The sequence below is a fragment of the Dendropsophus ebraccatus genome, chromosome 6, assembly GCF_027789765.1.
Source record: "Dendropsophus ebraccatus isolate aDenEbr1 chromosome 6, aDenEbr1.pat, whole genome shotgun sequence".
In the NCBI taxonomy this organism is placed as follows: domain Eukaryota; kingdom Metazoa; phylum Chordata; class Amphibia; order Anura; family Hylidae; genus Dendropsophus; species Dendropsophus ebraccatus.
In genome coordinates this window covers 16,927,483-16,944,021 of record NC_091459.1, presented here as the reverse complement: position 1 = coordinate 16,944,021, position 16,539 = coordinate 16,927,483, and the positions used below count along the sequence as shown (strand labels likewise).

Below are 16,539 nucleotides of genomic sequence, written 5' to 3'. Positions count from 1 at the left end.
CCCTTGCTGCCCAATAGTCTAGATTGGCGCTCATTTACACTTTATGATTGGGCCATGTAATATGACCCTTTGTGTAGTGCCAGATTTGAGATTAATAGAATAGCACATGGTGAAATGCATTCTGTACACACAGTAGTAAAGAAAAAAAAACAGCCCAATTCAGGATTTACTCTGCTTTTTCCAAGAAGCATTCTTATGCCCTGCGTGTCCAGCAATCCGGCATCCAGATTCAAGAGACAGATACCTTTAGTAGCTTGCCCCATTTTTATTGTATCCATTACAAAGTGTTATTCTAAAGCACAGTATTTTTACAGCAAAAGGCTGGGTTCACCCTACGTGTTTTTCATTCGTCTTTACAAAAAAACATAGCGTGAACCCGGCATTATATAAGTGCTGCATGGGTATCCCCATGCTACCCTGAAGTGGATGCTTTTATCTGAACTATATAAGGGATATCAAGCAACAACTAAAAACTATTTGTTTTTTAACAAACAGAACAAATGGTATTCAGACATAAAAACTATAAAAAGGATACAAAAATCAGCATACCTATTTCCATGAAGTTTTCTGCAGGAACTACAGTGCCTGGTTGGGTTCCAAATATACTTCTCCATTGGTAAAGTCACCTCTGTTCCTTCTTTTTTTACAGTTGGAATGTTATCAGGAATAAACAATGGTGGTTCCTCAACAGAAATACTTTTACTACTCCTCCTCTGGCGAGGCGGCAGTGACTTCTTCAGCTTTGTCTTCTCTTCTGACAGCTCACTCGCTTCTTTCTTTTCCCCATCATCCTTGGCGACATTGCTCCCTTTTGAGGGTGTCTGTTTAAGGACAGCCTTGTCGCTAGAATGAGACAAGCTTCTAGAACGCGCCCGGGATGAAACCATCTTTTCCACGTCCTTAAAACTTCCTTGATTATCTCTTAATGCGTCATCCAATTGTTTTAGTGGTGTAGATGCGGTTCGTTTTTTGCCGACCAGATCCGAATTCTTTATTTTACTTTTTAAAGGAACTTTATCAGATTTCATGCCTTCAGATATTTTCTTCTTTACTTTAATAATTTTCATCTTTTCCTGTCGGTTCATAGATTGAGGGTTTATATTTTTTGTGATTTTAGTCCTACTTTGGGGGGGTTTGGTGTTTAAGCTCGCATCTTTGGAAGCAGAAAATCTCTTCCCTGTGTTTTCTTCTGATGCCAACTGTTTACCTGTGGTGGGTTTTACCTTTCTTACACCTTTTCTGTTTTGACTTTTGTTTTTGTTAACAATATTCTTAACTGTAACTTCGTTTTCAGTACCCTGAACTACTGTTTTACCTTCCCAGCTTTCAGGATTATTTTCAGCAATGATTTCTAGAGAAGTATCTGTTTTAGTTATAAGATTATTGCTTGGATCTAAAACTTCAGAAGGAATAAAACGAGTATTTTTATTGCCCTTTTCTAAGGATCCTTGATCAGAAGTCGGCACCAAACATTGATCATTCACCACTGTATCCACATCCAAATTACATTCGACACCTGATAAAAGTGCAAGCTCCTGGTGAACTTTATCATATATTTTATCTGTCTTTTTATCTTCAGGTTGAAATACCTGATATGCTTTGTTGTCACTTGGTTCTTGATCTACAACCTGTTGTCCTTCTGAATTCCTTGAGTCATGCTCTGTCATTTCACCTACACTTCTGTCAGGATTTTCTTTTAGCAAAGCAAGGTCATTATCAAGTAAAATTTCTGAATTGTTTCCTCCTTTTCCCAAAATGCAATCCTTCTTAGATAAAATATTATTTGCTGGACCGGAATACTCTTCCTTTTCATTTTCAGCAATATTAATTTTTCCCTTTACTTCCTTCTTTGCTATTCTTGATGATCTCCTTGAACTTACTGGAGATGTGTTCGGTTCTTCTAAAGCGACTGCTTCTTTGCTTCCTATATCATTAGTCTCCAGCTGTAGAACATGCTCCTCGTCCTTCACTTTATCTACCGCTGTATCTTTCCTTGAATATCTAGTTTTCTTCGGACTTGAAACCTTTACAGGATTCAAAGCTTTCTCGACAGTGCTTTGCCTCAGCGATCTTGTGGACTCTGGTAGGAAAAGAAACAGAATTCAAGTTGGGCAAAGTGCACCTTTGAGACTACACTATTTAATTTGGAACATAGGTGTCTGACTGCAGGTTACTAAAGGCAGTGATAAGATATAGCATATGACCACATATACAGCGAGTCTGGATGCGAGGGACAACAACTAGAGATGAGCACAAACTGAGCATACTTAACGCATGATCGTTCATCATTTGAATAGTTTATAGTCTGGGAGCCATAGGGCTGTATCTATGTTTTAACCTCTTTTATGTGAAAAGTGAACCTGGGGTCATGCACAGTAGTTGTAGTAGTAGTTGCCGTAGTAGTTGCCATGGGAGGTAAGAATTCTGTTATTAGGTTGCATTAGTTGAAACACTGACAACATGGACGTTGTATGCCCAACCTGGACTGTTTCCGCGCCAGGCATGATGTATCAATATTATGCCAGCAGCGGGGGAAACTCTCTAAAGCGCCACAACACTGTAGTTACAGAGCCGCACGGCCACGCAACCTTGCTTCACGGACAGAACACAAAACGTGTGAATGCAGCTTTAATAATAACATTATTCACAGCCAAGTTTGTCTGCGACAATGCTACACAGTCTCTTTGACAACTCGTTTTTGTGTGGCTCAAATAGCAGCTTACCCCATTAAAGTATTCCTATGTGGCCTCATGTGTAAAAAGTGAAACTTAGGCAGATGCGTACCTCCCTGTCTGAATAAGGTCTTGTTCTGGTCAGGTTAGTGGGATCCATTTAGCATGCACATCAATAAATGGTTGATGTCTTACCCCACACCACATGTGTGGTGGGGTAAGACAGGTACCACACAAACTGACCATCGCAACCTTCCCTTCCTCTTTAAGTTATCCTGTATATCTCGCCCCCTTCTCCCGCCTCCAAACTTTCTCTCCTTTTGACCTCTCATCCTTCCACCTCTACCCCCCTCCTTTTTTTTTTTTCTTCTTCTTCTTTCTCCCTTCTCTCTCTTTCTCTCTTCTCTTCTACTGTTACTCTTTTTTTTTCTTTCTTTCTTTCTTTCCTTCTCCTTCTTTACTCACCTCTCTCTTTTTCCTCTTTTTGAAGGCGGAGGTTGGGTCCCCTCGCAGGGAACTTATGGAAATGTTAAAATGAACCGAAGTTACGGGGAGGGCTCGGTCATACCCCTTGGCTTTCTAAACCAAGGTTGTCTTGAGTTTAATATGTTCCTGACCTGCTTTACAAATATTTTTTCTTTTGTATCTGACACTAATGTTTCTTGAACTTTGTTTTTTCTGCTGTTTATTGATATGGTGCATATGTCTGTCAGAAGGAGCGAGAGGATTTTGATCGTTCCTTCTATTGTGTGACTTCAAAATAAAGATTTTTTTTTTAAAGAAAAGGACTGAAACAGTCCACTAGGAAAACAATAAGGCCTAGGAATAATATATCTAGCTGGCAATAAAACATCCTAGTTCCAATTTTTTTTTTCATATGTATTTGGGGGCATGCATATTATATGTTCTCTGAAAGCAAAGTTCAGAGAACATATAATATGCATGCCCCCATATATATACATATGGGGGGGGGGGGAGTTGAGTTTTATGAACACAGCGTAAATTGTAAGAAGTCCTTTGCAAGACCTCTCATACTTTGGAATTTGAGTTTCTTCCTGCAAAACTGGTAAAATAACTTTATGATAACTTTGAGACTACAATCAATAATCCTCACACAAATGAAGAGCATTTTACAACCAAAAATACTGTGCATTTAAAGCATGTCCAGGTGCAGTGCGCTGCGAGTGAACGTGCCAAGCACGGACTTCTCTTCCCTTGTTCTCCTTTTCAGTTGCGGTCTAAACATTCAGATCCCTACTAATTAAATTTTGACGTTTCTCTGGTGACAGGAACTCTTTAAGGCTTCAGGTATTTTGGGCCGATAACAAGAGACAATCCAGGAAACTTACCCTGTGCTTTTAAGCGTGGTGATTGCCTTACTGATTTCCTAGATGTTTCATCCAATTTATTTACATTTGTTTCTGAAAGAATCAGATCTTCTACATCATTCACAGCGACTTTATCGACACCAACATCCATTATGTCATCAAGACCAACACCTCCAAGGTAAAACAAAACAAAACAAAAAAAAACAGTTAAAAATCTTGCAAGTGGAACTTTTCAAGCAGAAGGGCTAAAAAATGAACAACTCATATACTCCTGTATACTGTAGTTAGTTGGTTGTACAGTGGTACCTTGGTTTAAGAGAGTTTTGAAAGAGCTCACATTTTTTTCAAGATTGTAACTTTGTTTAAGAGCATTGCTTTGGTTTAAGAGCTCCCTGTACTGGGTGGGAGGGGGAGCTGGGAAGGGGTATGGTCTGCACAGCGGGGTCTACAGCACTGTACTCTGACCCAGGAAGTCTCCCTCACCTTCCAAATCATTGCAGATCCACTTCCTCCCTACTTCATGCTCCCCGCAGTCTCTGTCAGCCCTTGTGTTTCCCATCCTCTCCATTCCTGCTATAATATGCCTGCACTTACACTCAGCTATACACACTGCTGTATAGAAAGATTTCTGTCACTGTCCTCCTGCACAGCCCTGTGATTCTCACTTACTGATTGGTCCATGCTGAACCCCTGTCATGCTGTCCACACAGACCTCTGACAGCAGCCCTGCTTCTCTATTCTAGCCTGTTGTACTGTGCTACTGCATTATGGGGATCTGCAGCTCCATCCTGTATCCAAAAACTGCTACTGTTTTTTTCATTCTTATGCCCTTACTATACATTGAGGTCAACCAGCGTCCTTTTGCATGCACTTACTAGTCATTTCTCCCACTAGCCAGAAACCTACTCCACATTGATGAGGGGCAAAAACCCAGAAACAGCTGTCTGTGGATGGATAGCTTGCTTAGGTGGTTTCCTTAATTGGAGACATTCCTTGGCTTGGTTGTTCCTTCCCGGAGGAAGGTCTGGCTAGTTCACTGACGTCGAGACACGTGATTGTGTCTCTGCAGTGTTCTTTTGCATACTTACTATACATTATACACCACATGCTGATTTCTATACTGTACAGTAACTAATAATATCACATATCCAGCTGTTTCTCATTGTTTGTTTCAACTGTTTAATATGTTATTTAGAATGAAAAATCATCATTTTTGGGGGTGTGGAACCAATTCTGTGCATTTCAGTAATTTCCTAAGGGAAAATTTGCTTAGGTTTAAGAGTGGATTTGTATTACAAGCACGGTTCCGTTACAAATTATGCTCGTAATCCAAGGCACCACTGTATATCTTTTCTACAGTATAGTTTATTTTGTACTGTTAGTTCTTGTGCAGGCACATGTATTTGTGATTAGACACAATTATTACTCAAACTAAAGTGTATAATAGAAATAATTAATGAAAGCTAAACTATTTCAATAAAAACCTGATGACCTACCAAAAGAAAGTCAATTATTTAGTTTAGGTTAAACTTGGTTGTCCAATATAAAAATGAGGAAAAAAAATAAAAAGTCAGGGGCAGACCACCAAACCAAAATGAAGTTATCTGCCTTACAGTTGAACATTTGCTGCCATGTTCACCCACAGATTGAAGTCAATCACTGATATTTCACACAACAAAAGATTCATATGCCTTTTGAACTGTATAAAAAAAAAAAAACACTGCTTCTACTTACCGTATTTTTTACTTTATAAGACACATCTGACGATAACACGCACCTAGGTTTTACAGGAGGAAAATAGGAAAAAGCTGTTTGGTGCCGTGGCGATGTGTAACTGCAGCTTAGCTCCATTCAAATGAATAGGAGCTAAGCTGCAATTACAGGTCCCTACTTCAACACAATAAATAGAGACAAACTGTGTAGTGCGAAACCTAACAAATGACTGACGTGGGTGCCAAGTGTTGACACCCCACCAATCAGTTCGTCAAATCATTCAAACCCCTTCTTTTTTGCTAGGTACATTATCCTGTTGAAACAAGTTATTTCTATAAGGGAATATCGACCTAAAGTGATGTACTTGGTCAGTGACAATGTTGGCTATTTGTCAAAATAACATCCAAACAAATGGCAGGGTTTCCCAGAAGAACACTGGCAAGAACATCACAATGCCTCCAACCAGGAAGGTCAAGACTTTTACAAATACGTTCCTGGATACCCAATGTATTTATGTGCCAAAATTGAGGAAATAGAGGTAAATTTATTAAGCTGTCTTTGTTGTCCATAACAGCCAAGCACAGCTCAGTTTTCTCCGGTAAAAAAGCGAAGGTCTGACTGGTTGTTATGGGCAGTTTGATAAATGTCCCCCAGGTTGAGGCGTTTGGACCCTAATAAAGGACCAACAGACTGCTATTCCTTACAATGCCACCATATACAATGGCATGCATGTTTTTATAATACGAAGAGGGCAATAAGCCACTGTTCAAAAACTGTGGAATCACTTAACCTCCCCCAAGAACAAAAGGATCTGGAAACTGAAATCCAACAGCTCCATCCTCCTTCACCTGATTTCCCTCAGAGGGAGGAATGGAAACCTCCCCCTGGCCTTATTAGGTGGGTTTGGACAATATTAAATGTGTATGACCATTTGAATGCATCAGTCAATTAAAAAAAAAAAAAAGAAAAGGTTGACACGCTAAAACCACCAGCAATCAAAAAGAATAAGCTGGGAGAAGAGCACGGTCTTTGCTTAACTTGCAAGCATGCCCCTTGATCCAACTCATGCAGGAGCTCTATTCAATGCTACAGCGGTGTATAGATTTGTGTTGGGCTGAAAAAAGGCCAGTCTAAGCTGTTAATGCGCCATAGCAATGCCCGCCTACTTAGCCCCAGAAGAGGGAGGAGAGGGAGAGCAAGTAGGCGGGCAATTAACAGCTTAGACTGGCCTTTTTCAGCCCAACACAAATATATACACCACTATAGCATTGAATAGAGCTCCTGCATGAGTTGGACCAAGGGGCAAGCTTGCAAGTTAAGCAAACAGCTGTGCTCTTCTCCCAGCTTATTCTTATTGATTGGTTTTAGCACTGAAACCCTGACCGATCAATGGCAACGCTGCAATGCGGGCAGCTCAACCTCTCCTCTTTGACTCTTTAGCCCAAAAGAAAAACAAAAAAACACACTTCTTTAGTATATGCTTAACAATATATATGTATATATTCTCATATTTACACACCTGTTGTGGTTGGTAATTGGAAATTGGGTTCAGCGTTATCCAAAACTGGTAAGCAGAATTGGGTGCTTGCAGATCCAAGCATGGGATCCTTGTCACTGAGCATGTTCTTCAAGGAGTCTTCAACGACATGGTGGCTTGTGGCAAACTCGTCACAGCCTTCACTTTCTAGGTTATCGCCTAGAAATAGACCATCATCCAAATGTTCACTAGGGATTAAATGGTTGAATGTGTCAACTATATCCATGAAGAATTCTGTATATTTCAGTCCTGTGGGGAAAAAAAATATCTAATGTCATTCAATAGCACTAACTTGTCTAATACTTTTCAAGAACATTTGGCCAAATTTACAATTGGAAGCCCCAAAAAACTATGTTTACTATGCGTTTTAGATACTTAGACATTTTTGCACCTCCCATCTGACAAAGGGACGGGGCTTAGCAGACATGGTTGGGAAGGAGCATGGTTTCATAGCAGCTTTTAGCTTTCACAGCAGCCGGAAAATGTGACAGATGGGCACCACATTGATCGGGCTCAATTGTTTATACTAAGAGTTGTAATAAATACTATATGCTAAACAGCTGTGATAAATCATCTGGGCCTTTCACGGTCACTGTTTTAGGCCATTATATTAAACCATTTAAAAAATTATTACAGTATGTGTGCTGTTTTTGCATTAAAAAAAGTTTTTTTGTAATGCAAACAATTTTTTTTTATAATGCATGCAGAAAAAATGTATTTCATCAAGGGACATGTTATTTAAAGGGGTTGTCCAGCGAAAATATTTTTCTTTCAAATCTAATGTCATTATGTTATAGATTTGTAATTTACTTCTATTAAAAAATCTAAAGTCTTCCCAGATGTAGATGAATAAAAAAATAGACCCCCGGACCAGGCATGGATTGAGAAAACCTAGTAGACATACTGTAAATGTGAATTATTACCTCATTTATGTTGCGCGGCTACCTTTGTTACAAGCAGAGAATTTTAAACCTAAGAAAATGCAAATTTTTCCATTTTATTAAGAAATTTTAGTTTTTCACAAAAAAGCAGGGGGGGGGGGGTGAATGTATTAACCAAAATTTACTACTAATGTAAAGAATATTTTGTCACAAAATACAGTGGGTTATGAATTCAAGCTATAAAAAAAATCTTTTGCAGTATGACTTCTCTACACAGGTGTAAACGGTAAGTTTGGCAGTTTTCATACGTAATGGTGCTTGTTCCAGTAAAAAGTGATCTTTTATCATCTGCGAATTGTGCTACCTGGGCAGGGCTTCGCGGGTGTAGCGCCACTTAGCACCACCCACATCACCACTGTAGCCCCGCCCATCTGTGATGTCATTGGTGCATAGGCCCCGCTCCGCCCCCTCAGCCTATGCACCAATGACATCAAGGAGGGGGGCCTATGGTGGCTATGTGGGCGGGGCTAAGTGGCGCTGTGGCCACAAAGCCCGGCCCAGGTAGCACAATTCGCAGATGATAAAAGATCACTTTTTACTGGAACAAGCACCATGACGTATGATATAAAATAAGGTACGAAAACAGCTAAATTTACCCTTTACACCTGTGTAGAGAAGTCATACTGCAAAAAGGGGGGACAGTGTCACTTTAAAGAGAACATTTATACAGCTGTCTTGAGGGTTGAAATGTTTTCTGTTGCCCAAAGCAACAAATTACAGCTCAGCTTTCAAATATTCATGAGCTCTAGTAAAATGAAAGCTGAGCTATGACTGCTTGCTATGGGCATCAGGGTGGGTTCACACGGAATTTTCATTCTGCTGCAAGTATGTAAAGCGCCATCCCTCTTAACCTGCTACGGCTAAGTGAATACATTACCCTTTCATGCTCCAGCCTGCTTCTGTGGCTCCCGACTCCCTGACATCCTGCTCAGCCAATCAGTGGCTGCGGCGGGACAGCGTACTGATTAGCGGAGCGGGACGTTAGGGAGCCAGGAGCCACAGAAGCAGGTCGGAGCACAGATTGGTAAAGTATTCACCAGGCCGTGGCGGGTTAAGGCGGATGGCACTTTACATAAGGTTATTTTGCAGTGAGAATGTAAACCTAACAGTACCAGGAGAGCAAGAAAATGCCTGTAAGGCAGTGCTAATTTGTGTGTAATAAGGTTCAAAGGGAAAAAAATTTAATAATAAAAAAACAAGGGGACACATGAACCCGAACGATCGGCAGCAGATTCCCGCTGTCTGCCCGCTCCGTGGAGTGGGCAGATACAGCAGGAGGAACGCCTGGAAAACTGGGATACAGCCTATGGCTATGGCTGTATCCCAGTTTTCCAGGCGGTCCTCCTGCTAGATCCGCCCGCTCCACGGAGCGGGCAGACAGCGGGAATCATTACTGAGGGTTCGGGTTCGTACGAACCCGAACTCGGTTCGGACCATCCCTAATTTAAACAATAATATTTTAAACAATTTATTCATGTTGTGATAAATTAGAGGTTCAGTGTTTTCTATTGGTATTTGGATTGACCAGGCGGTCTTTTTCTGCAAACAATCTTCTCGACAATGTATCAAAAAAATCCTGTGCAAGGTATAGTTACATGCTTACATCTTTACGCTATAGTACTGACACAGCATGTCAGGCGCAGGTTGAGGAGGTACTTGGGACATGTTAGAAAAAAAAAATACACACATATTTGCTTTTAGCTCCCCGAGAATCCTAAATGCAAGCATTTAGCAATGCCCCAGAGCGCAGATTAACCCCGCTCCTAAGGCTTCTCACTTACCCCCTGCTTCCTAGGGTGCAGTTGGAGTGAGGGTGCTGGCCTGGTATAACTTTGTTTCAGCAGCAGACTCAGCACCTCTTTTAGCATCTGTACTCTGCTGACAGACACTCTGTGTGCAGGTCAGGGGTTATCGGTCGCTTAAAAACAAACAAAAAAAAAAAACACTCAGCTGCTGGAAGAAGCGCTGTGTATTAAAACCACAGGTGTGTGGTGGGGAGAGTGGGTTGGCTTATCTGGCTAAAGGGTGGGGCAATCTGACTGCAGGGGCATACCTGACTATAAGGGGAATACCTCGCTGCAGTGAGCATATCTGATGGCAGGAGGCATACCTAGCTACAAAGGGTAAATCTGATTGCAGTTGTCATAAATTGGTCATAAATTTTGGGGGGGCACACCTGGCTACAGGGGTATTGTAGCTGACTACAAGGGGCATACCTGGCTGCAGAGTTCATATCTAAGTACAGGAGGCATACTTGTCTACATGGGGCACTTCTGTCTAGAGACGGCATATCAGGCTACGAAATGGAATTGCATTTTTACTGGGGAAAGGGGAATTACTAATGGATACAGAAGGCATTATTATTGTAGAAGGGGGTATTACTAATGGCATCAGGGGGCCCTATAACTGGTTACTGAGCATTATTACTGGGACTTACAGGTCAGTTACATTGTTATGAGGGCAAGGATCAGAACTTGAAATCAATTGCTAGTAGAAATGCATATGGGCGGTATGGTGGTTCAGTGGTTAGCACTATTGCTTTGCTACAAAAAAAAAAAAATCACGACATTCACGCTTTAAGGCATTTGTGATGCTCTGCAAAAACAGCAGGGAAGACAGTCTGCAACTGTACCAGGATGTATGAAAATCTGGAATGCTCTGCCTTGGGTAAGGTGAATTTTTAAAGGATTATTACACTGGAAATAATTGGAAAATTTGTCAGGTTTGTGGACTTACTAGAGTAATAGGAATGGGAATGATTTGCTTAGAGGTGTATACCAGGTGTTGCAAGAAATGCTCTGATGTGGAGCTCCAAGGAAACGTATTAAGGCCCATGGGGCTAAGCACTTACTGGTTGTGAATCTATCATGAGGCACTGTATAGCTTTTCTGCAGTCCTATTTTATACTTTTAGGGTACAAACACACAGGGCGGATCCACAGTGGATTTTTTCACTGCGGATCCATTGCTCTTAGTTTCTATTTGAAGACAAACTCGCAGCGGGCTTGAACACAGCCCCGTTAACCCTCCGCCGGCCGGAGCATACTGTACCTGCTCCACGCTCCTGCTTGCTTCGTGGCTCCTGGTGTCTGGATGTCCCGCTCAGCCAATCAGCGCTCTGCAGCGGGGCAGTGCACTGATTGGCTGACCAGGACGTCCAGCAGGGAAGCCCCGAAGCAAGCCGAAGAGTGGAGCAGGTACAGTATGCTCCAGCTGATAGGGGGTTAACGGAGCGGTCTCCATACATACTCGTAGCGGGATGTCAATCCTGATGCGAGTATGTCTTCTTGTAGAAACTACAGGCAATAGATCCGCAGCAGATTTTGCTGTGAATTTGCAGCAAGAAATCGGCTGTGGATCCGCCCTGTGTGCGCAGATGACGCTGTGTTCAGTTATTTAGTCAAATTTGCTGCAGATCCTGTACGTGTGAAGCTTCCCTTAAGCAATTTCCACTTACCCTTAAAGTATGCAATAATTTGCATGAGCCTTACAGTCCTCACAGTCAATAGGTTTTATCTACATACTAAAGTTAACCAGACAGTTGTCAAACACCAACATAGATATATGAGAATTTAGAACAAGTTCTCATATATGTAATTTACAATTACAATGTTGTTCTGCTGTGCAGAATGACACTATGTAATGGTGCGTTTACACAGACAGATTTATCTGACAGATTTTTTAAGCCAAAAACAGGAAAAATCTGTTAAAATCTCTTAAAAAAATCTGTCAGATAAATCTCTGTGTAAACGCACCATATGATTGCTTTCACACAAGTCTAAGGGCCTTATTACACGGGACGATTCTGTGTAATTGCAGGCAACTATCGAAAAAACGTTCGTATGTCGTTGATTTAGATCTGAACCTAAAATTAGCGTCAATCGTTCGCTGTAATTCTACATTCGTTCGCTCAAGTTCCGCATTTTTTCACTAATCGCTCAGTGTAATGCTGAGTTTACACGTAGCGATAAATTGGCCCGATCGCCCGATTAACGATTTCGCAAGAACGATGTGCTTTCCATAACGAACAGCGTTTAGACGGAACGATAGATCGTATGGAAAAATCGTTTTGCGATTGCTTAAAGCAGCATATCAGCAGATTCTGCCGAGAGAACCTGCTGATATGCCGGAAGAGCGCTTTACCTGAGAAGGTGATCGCCATTAGAACCGCTTCTCCCCGCCGCCGCAATCTTCCAAAAATCGCTAATTGCCCCTATGCAAATTAGGGGCCGGAGACCATTCGGCTCACATATGGCATGGGAGGGGGCGGCTGAGCAGCATGGGGAGATGTTGCCTATGTGAGCTACAATGGAGGGGAGGGGGCGGCGGTACGGGACAGATGGGGGCGGACAGGAGGAGGCTGTGCTGGCTGAAATAGACTCATCGCTTGATTGTTCGCTGTGTTTACACGTACGATTATCATTCCAATTCGATCGTTATCGTGTGTAAACGCAGCGAAATTGCACATTGTTCATTGTTTTTCTGGAATCAGAAGGAATAAACAATCATAGTAACGATCGCAATAACAATCATAGTAACGATCGTAACTAACGACCAACATTCTGTGTAATATAGTCAACGATTTCAGGTTAACGATAAACAATCTCGTTTGCGATCGTTAATCGGTAGTAGTTAATCGTTAAAAATCACTCAGTGTAATAGGACCCTAATGCTGCGTTTACAGCGTTGACAGGTTTCTGAAGCCAAAGCCAAGAATGGATTTAAAAAGGAGATAGATCTCAGTCTTTCCTTTATGACCTGTTCTCTGTTTATAGTCTGTTCCTGGCTTTGGCTTCAAAAATCTGCCAGATAAATCTGTCTGTGTAAACGCACCCTAATCACACAAGCTCTGGTCTTGAGTGTAGGTCCAATGACCTGAAGGCAGCATTCACACATCCACACATTACGGATGGGGAAGGCAACTATTTGAATCGCCACAGCTCTGTCACTCTAGTGCCGCAGCAAAGAGTTTCCCCGCTGCCGCCATAAGGTCCACAAAATTGCAGACGTGTGAATGCAGCCGAACTGACAGCATTCTAGAATGCTAGGACACTTTTCGTTCCGATCTTTAGATCCGCATCAATGTCATGTTTTGCATCTGTACTATGCATGTGTAAAGCTGTCTATTTCTAGTGATTTGTATATAGCATTTTACAAAACTAGCAGTTTTATGGCCGTTTAAGGGCTGTTTTACTGACCTTTTGATAATCTGTAAGGGTTAATGGAGGTTGCATAAGCAGCATTGCACCATGAGCTATGCTGGCTCCATAATTCCCAAGATAAAGTAACAGAACTGATCATGGTGCAACACTGTTCTCGACACAGGTGCGGGGTTCCAGACATGCATATACTAGCCATTTATGGTACACCCTGTTGATATACTGCAAACGCTGGAGACTTTTTTATGTTAAGGTCATATGTGCCTTTTTTGTGTAAAATTTTAACTTTTTTTTTTTTTTTTTTTTTTTAAGAGCGTTAGTAACACCAGGTACAACCTGCAGTAACCCGGCACAGCCACCACCCAATGGAGGTGGGCTTCTGGCTCTGTTCGCTGTGCACATCTGGGCGAATAGCTCTGCAAAACTGTAAGGCTCTGTTTACACAGAGTAAAACTGTCGGAATCCCGCCAGCCTCCGTGTCATACTGGGAGTCTATAGAAGGCTCGCTTACCTCCTCTCTCCGCACTGAAGAATGGACATGTCAATTCTTCAGCGCGAAAAGAGGAGGTTCTCTGACGCGGGCTTGAGATGTGACGTTTCAAGTCCGCTCAGCCAGTCAGTGGCAGGGGCGGGATCCCGCCCCTGCCACTGACTGGCCGAGCGGACTTGAAATGTTACGCCTCAAGCCCCTGCAGAGACCAGGAAGCGGCTAAGCAGCGTGGACCGGAGCGGCGCGATCCGGGACACTGCGCTGGGACCAGGGAGGTAAGGGGACGTCATTGCCCTCATGCACCTCCTCCCCGACCATAAGCAAAAAAGCCCCCCAGTCCAGAGTACCCCTAATGGTACATTGGCTTTAATCTGGCCTTTTTCCCATTTCCCAAATAAAGAAATGTAAACAGAATTAACATATTTCCTATTGCCATGTGCAGAGCAGTTCACACTAATAAATTATAATGCTATTGATATTGTACAGTCAACAGCGTAGATTAGAAAATAAAAACTCTATAAACTGGTATCATCGTAATAATGCTGACCTGAAGAATAACATGTCCGTTTTATGTTTTACCACACAGTAGATGGCATAAACAAAACTAATAATTTAAAGGGAAACTCTAGCAAAAAAAAAAAAATCTTTGTAATTTACTTCTATTTAAAAAAAAAAAAAAAAAAAATCTCATCTTCCAGTACTTCTCAGCTGATATAGGCCCTGCAGGAAGTGGTGTATTCTCTCCAGTCTGGAGAGGAGAGATTTCTATGGGATTTGGTGCAGCTCTGGACAGTTCCTGACATGGGCAGAGGTGGCAGCAGAGAGCACTGTGTCAGACTGCACACCACTTCCTGCAGGGCATACAGTGGCTGATAAGTACTGGAAGATTTTTCAATCGAAGTAAATTACAAATCTCTGGCACTTTCTGGCACCAACTAATCTGAACGTGGCATTTCAATGCTTTAATGCAATGCAGGACGGCTGGATGGCAATGAGATGATCAATAAGGCTAGGTTCACACTGCGTTTTTGCAATCCGTTTTTTTCATCCATTTTTGCAAAAACAGATGAAAAACGGATGAAAAACGGATGCACTTGTGTTTTTCCATTGCAAAAAAAAAAAAAAAACAGAACAAAACAGATCCGTTTTTTTTTATGGACACAAAAGTAGTGTCGGCTACATTTTTTGTGTCCGTCAAAAAAAAAAAGGATCCGTTTTGATCCGTTTTTTTTTTTTTTTACAATAGAAGTCAATGGAAAAACGGATCAAAACAGATGCACACAAATGCAAAAAAAAGGGATGAAAAAAAACTGATTGCAAAAACGCAGTGTGAACCTAGCCTTACTGCAAATAAAGGGTTTGTTCGGCCAAAAAAAAAAATTACAATTAACAGGTACCATAAAGTTTTATAGATTTGTAATTTACTTCTATTAAAAAAAAAAAATCTTGTCTACCAATACTTTGCTGCTGTATGTCCTGCAAAAACTGGTGTATTCTCTCCAGTCTGACACAGTGCTCTCCGCTGCCACCTCTGTCCATGACAGGAACTGTCCAGAGCAGTAGCAAATACTACTTCCTGCAGGGCATACAGCAGCTGATAAGTACTGGAAGACTGTAGATTTTTATTTTTTTATATATAGAAGTAAATTACAAACCTCAGGCTCTTTTTGGCACCTGTTGATTTAAAAAAAAAATGTCATTGCCTATGAAAGTTCTGAAGAAGAGCCCACAAAGTGTGTATAAATTGACACTTTTTGTTATCCCTCCTTCCATTATGTTACTATCATGTGGGATATAGGAGACAGTGTATCCAGTCTGGTGACAGGGTCCAGCCAGTGTATGATGGCATGTGCCCCGGCCTGTGTATACAGCATAAGCTCAGCAATACAATGGGGCTGACAAAAGGTCACCCAGTATACCCAGTATGGCCAGTCCAGGCGTCCTATCCATCCACAGGAGAGCAGGCCCGACACCCAGCACAGGCCAGAACCGCAGGAGAACACGCATGTGCACATGGCATACATGACACTGATAACAAGCCATGTCGTCATGTGTCTTCTATGTGTACACACAGGCCGTGACAACCCGCCCCCTGCTGCCCTGCTGCACACACACAGCACACTCTACCAACATACGTGAGCGCACAACGTGACCACACCGCCTCATAAACACACTCATACACATACATACACGCCCCACAGTTGCGCCCCGAGGGCAACCATCTGAGGAGGCCTACGACGCTGTCCACACACACACAACTTCGGCCACAAGTCACCTCACGCCGCACACTACCGGGCTCTGCATGATTAGGGGGCGCGCAGGTGTCCCCGGTGTCTGGCGGGCCACTTACCGAGGTGGGGGCGGTCACGGGTGACGAGCTGCTCATGTCTACGGCCTCATACCCAGCGCGCTACTAATCGCAGGCAGTGCGCGTCCCCGAGAGCTCCTGCACTCGGTCACGTGACCGCGGGGACCTCGCCGCGCGCGCTCCGGAGAGCAGGCAGCGATTGCCATACTTACGTAATACAGTGTGGCGCTTGCCTGTTACCTGTGAGGCCGGGTCACCGCTATATAACACGGGCGGGCTCCTGTCACCGCTATATAACACGGGCGGGCTCCTGTCACCGCTATATAACACGGGCGGGCTCCTGTCACCGCTATATAACACGGGCGGGCTCCTGTCACCGCTCTATAACACGG

General features: G+C 42.5%; 1 protein-coding gene across 3 annotated transcripts in view; it reads right to left on the bottom strand.

The window, feature by feature from the left end:
- Positions 1–16,282, bottom strand: part of PHF3 (PHD finger protein 3) — a 38,302-nt gene extending 22,020 nt beyond the window's left edge. The window contains exons 1-5 of one of the 3 annotated variants that reach the window (XM_069974579.1): positions 16,190–16,269; positions 8,174–8,222; positions 7,233–7,499; positions 4,022–4,171; positions 550–2,080 (exon numbers count right to left, since the gene is read on the bottom strand). In XM_069974579.1, the coding sequence (XP_069830680.1) occupies positions 550–2,080; positions 4,022–4,171; positions 7,233–7,476 (1,925 nt within the window). In that variant the 5' untranslated portion in view covers positions 7,477–7,499; positions 8,174–8,222; positions 16,190–16,269. Of the gene's footprint in view, positions 1–549; positions 2,081–4,021; positions 4,172–5,734; positions 5,778–7,232; positions 7,500–8,173; positions 8,223–16,189 lie in introns of those variants that run through there. The other 2 variants (XM_069974578.1, XM_069974580.1) reach the window with 2 other exon arrangements.
- Positions 16,283–16,539: the final 257 nt, after the last annotated feature.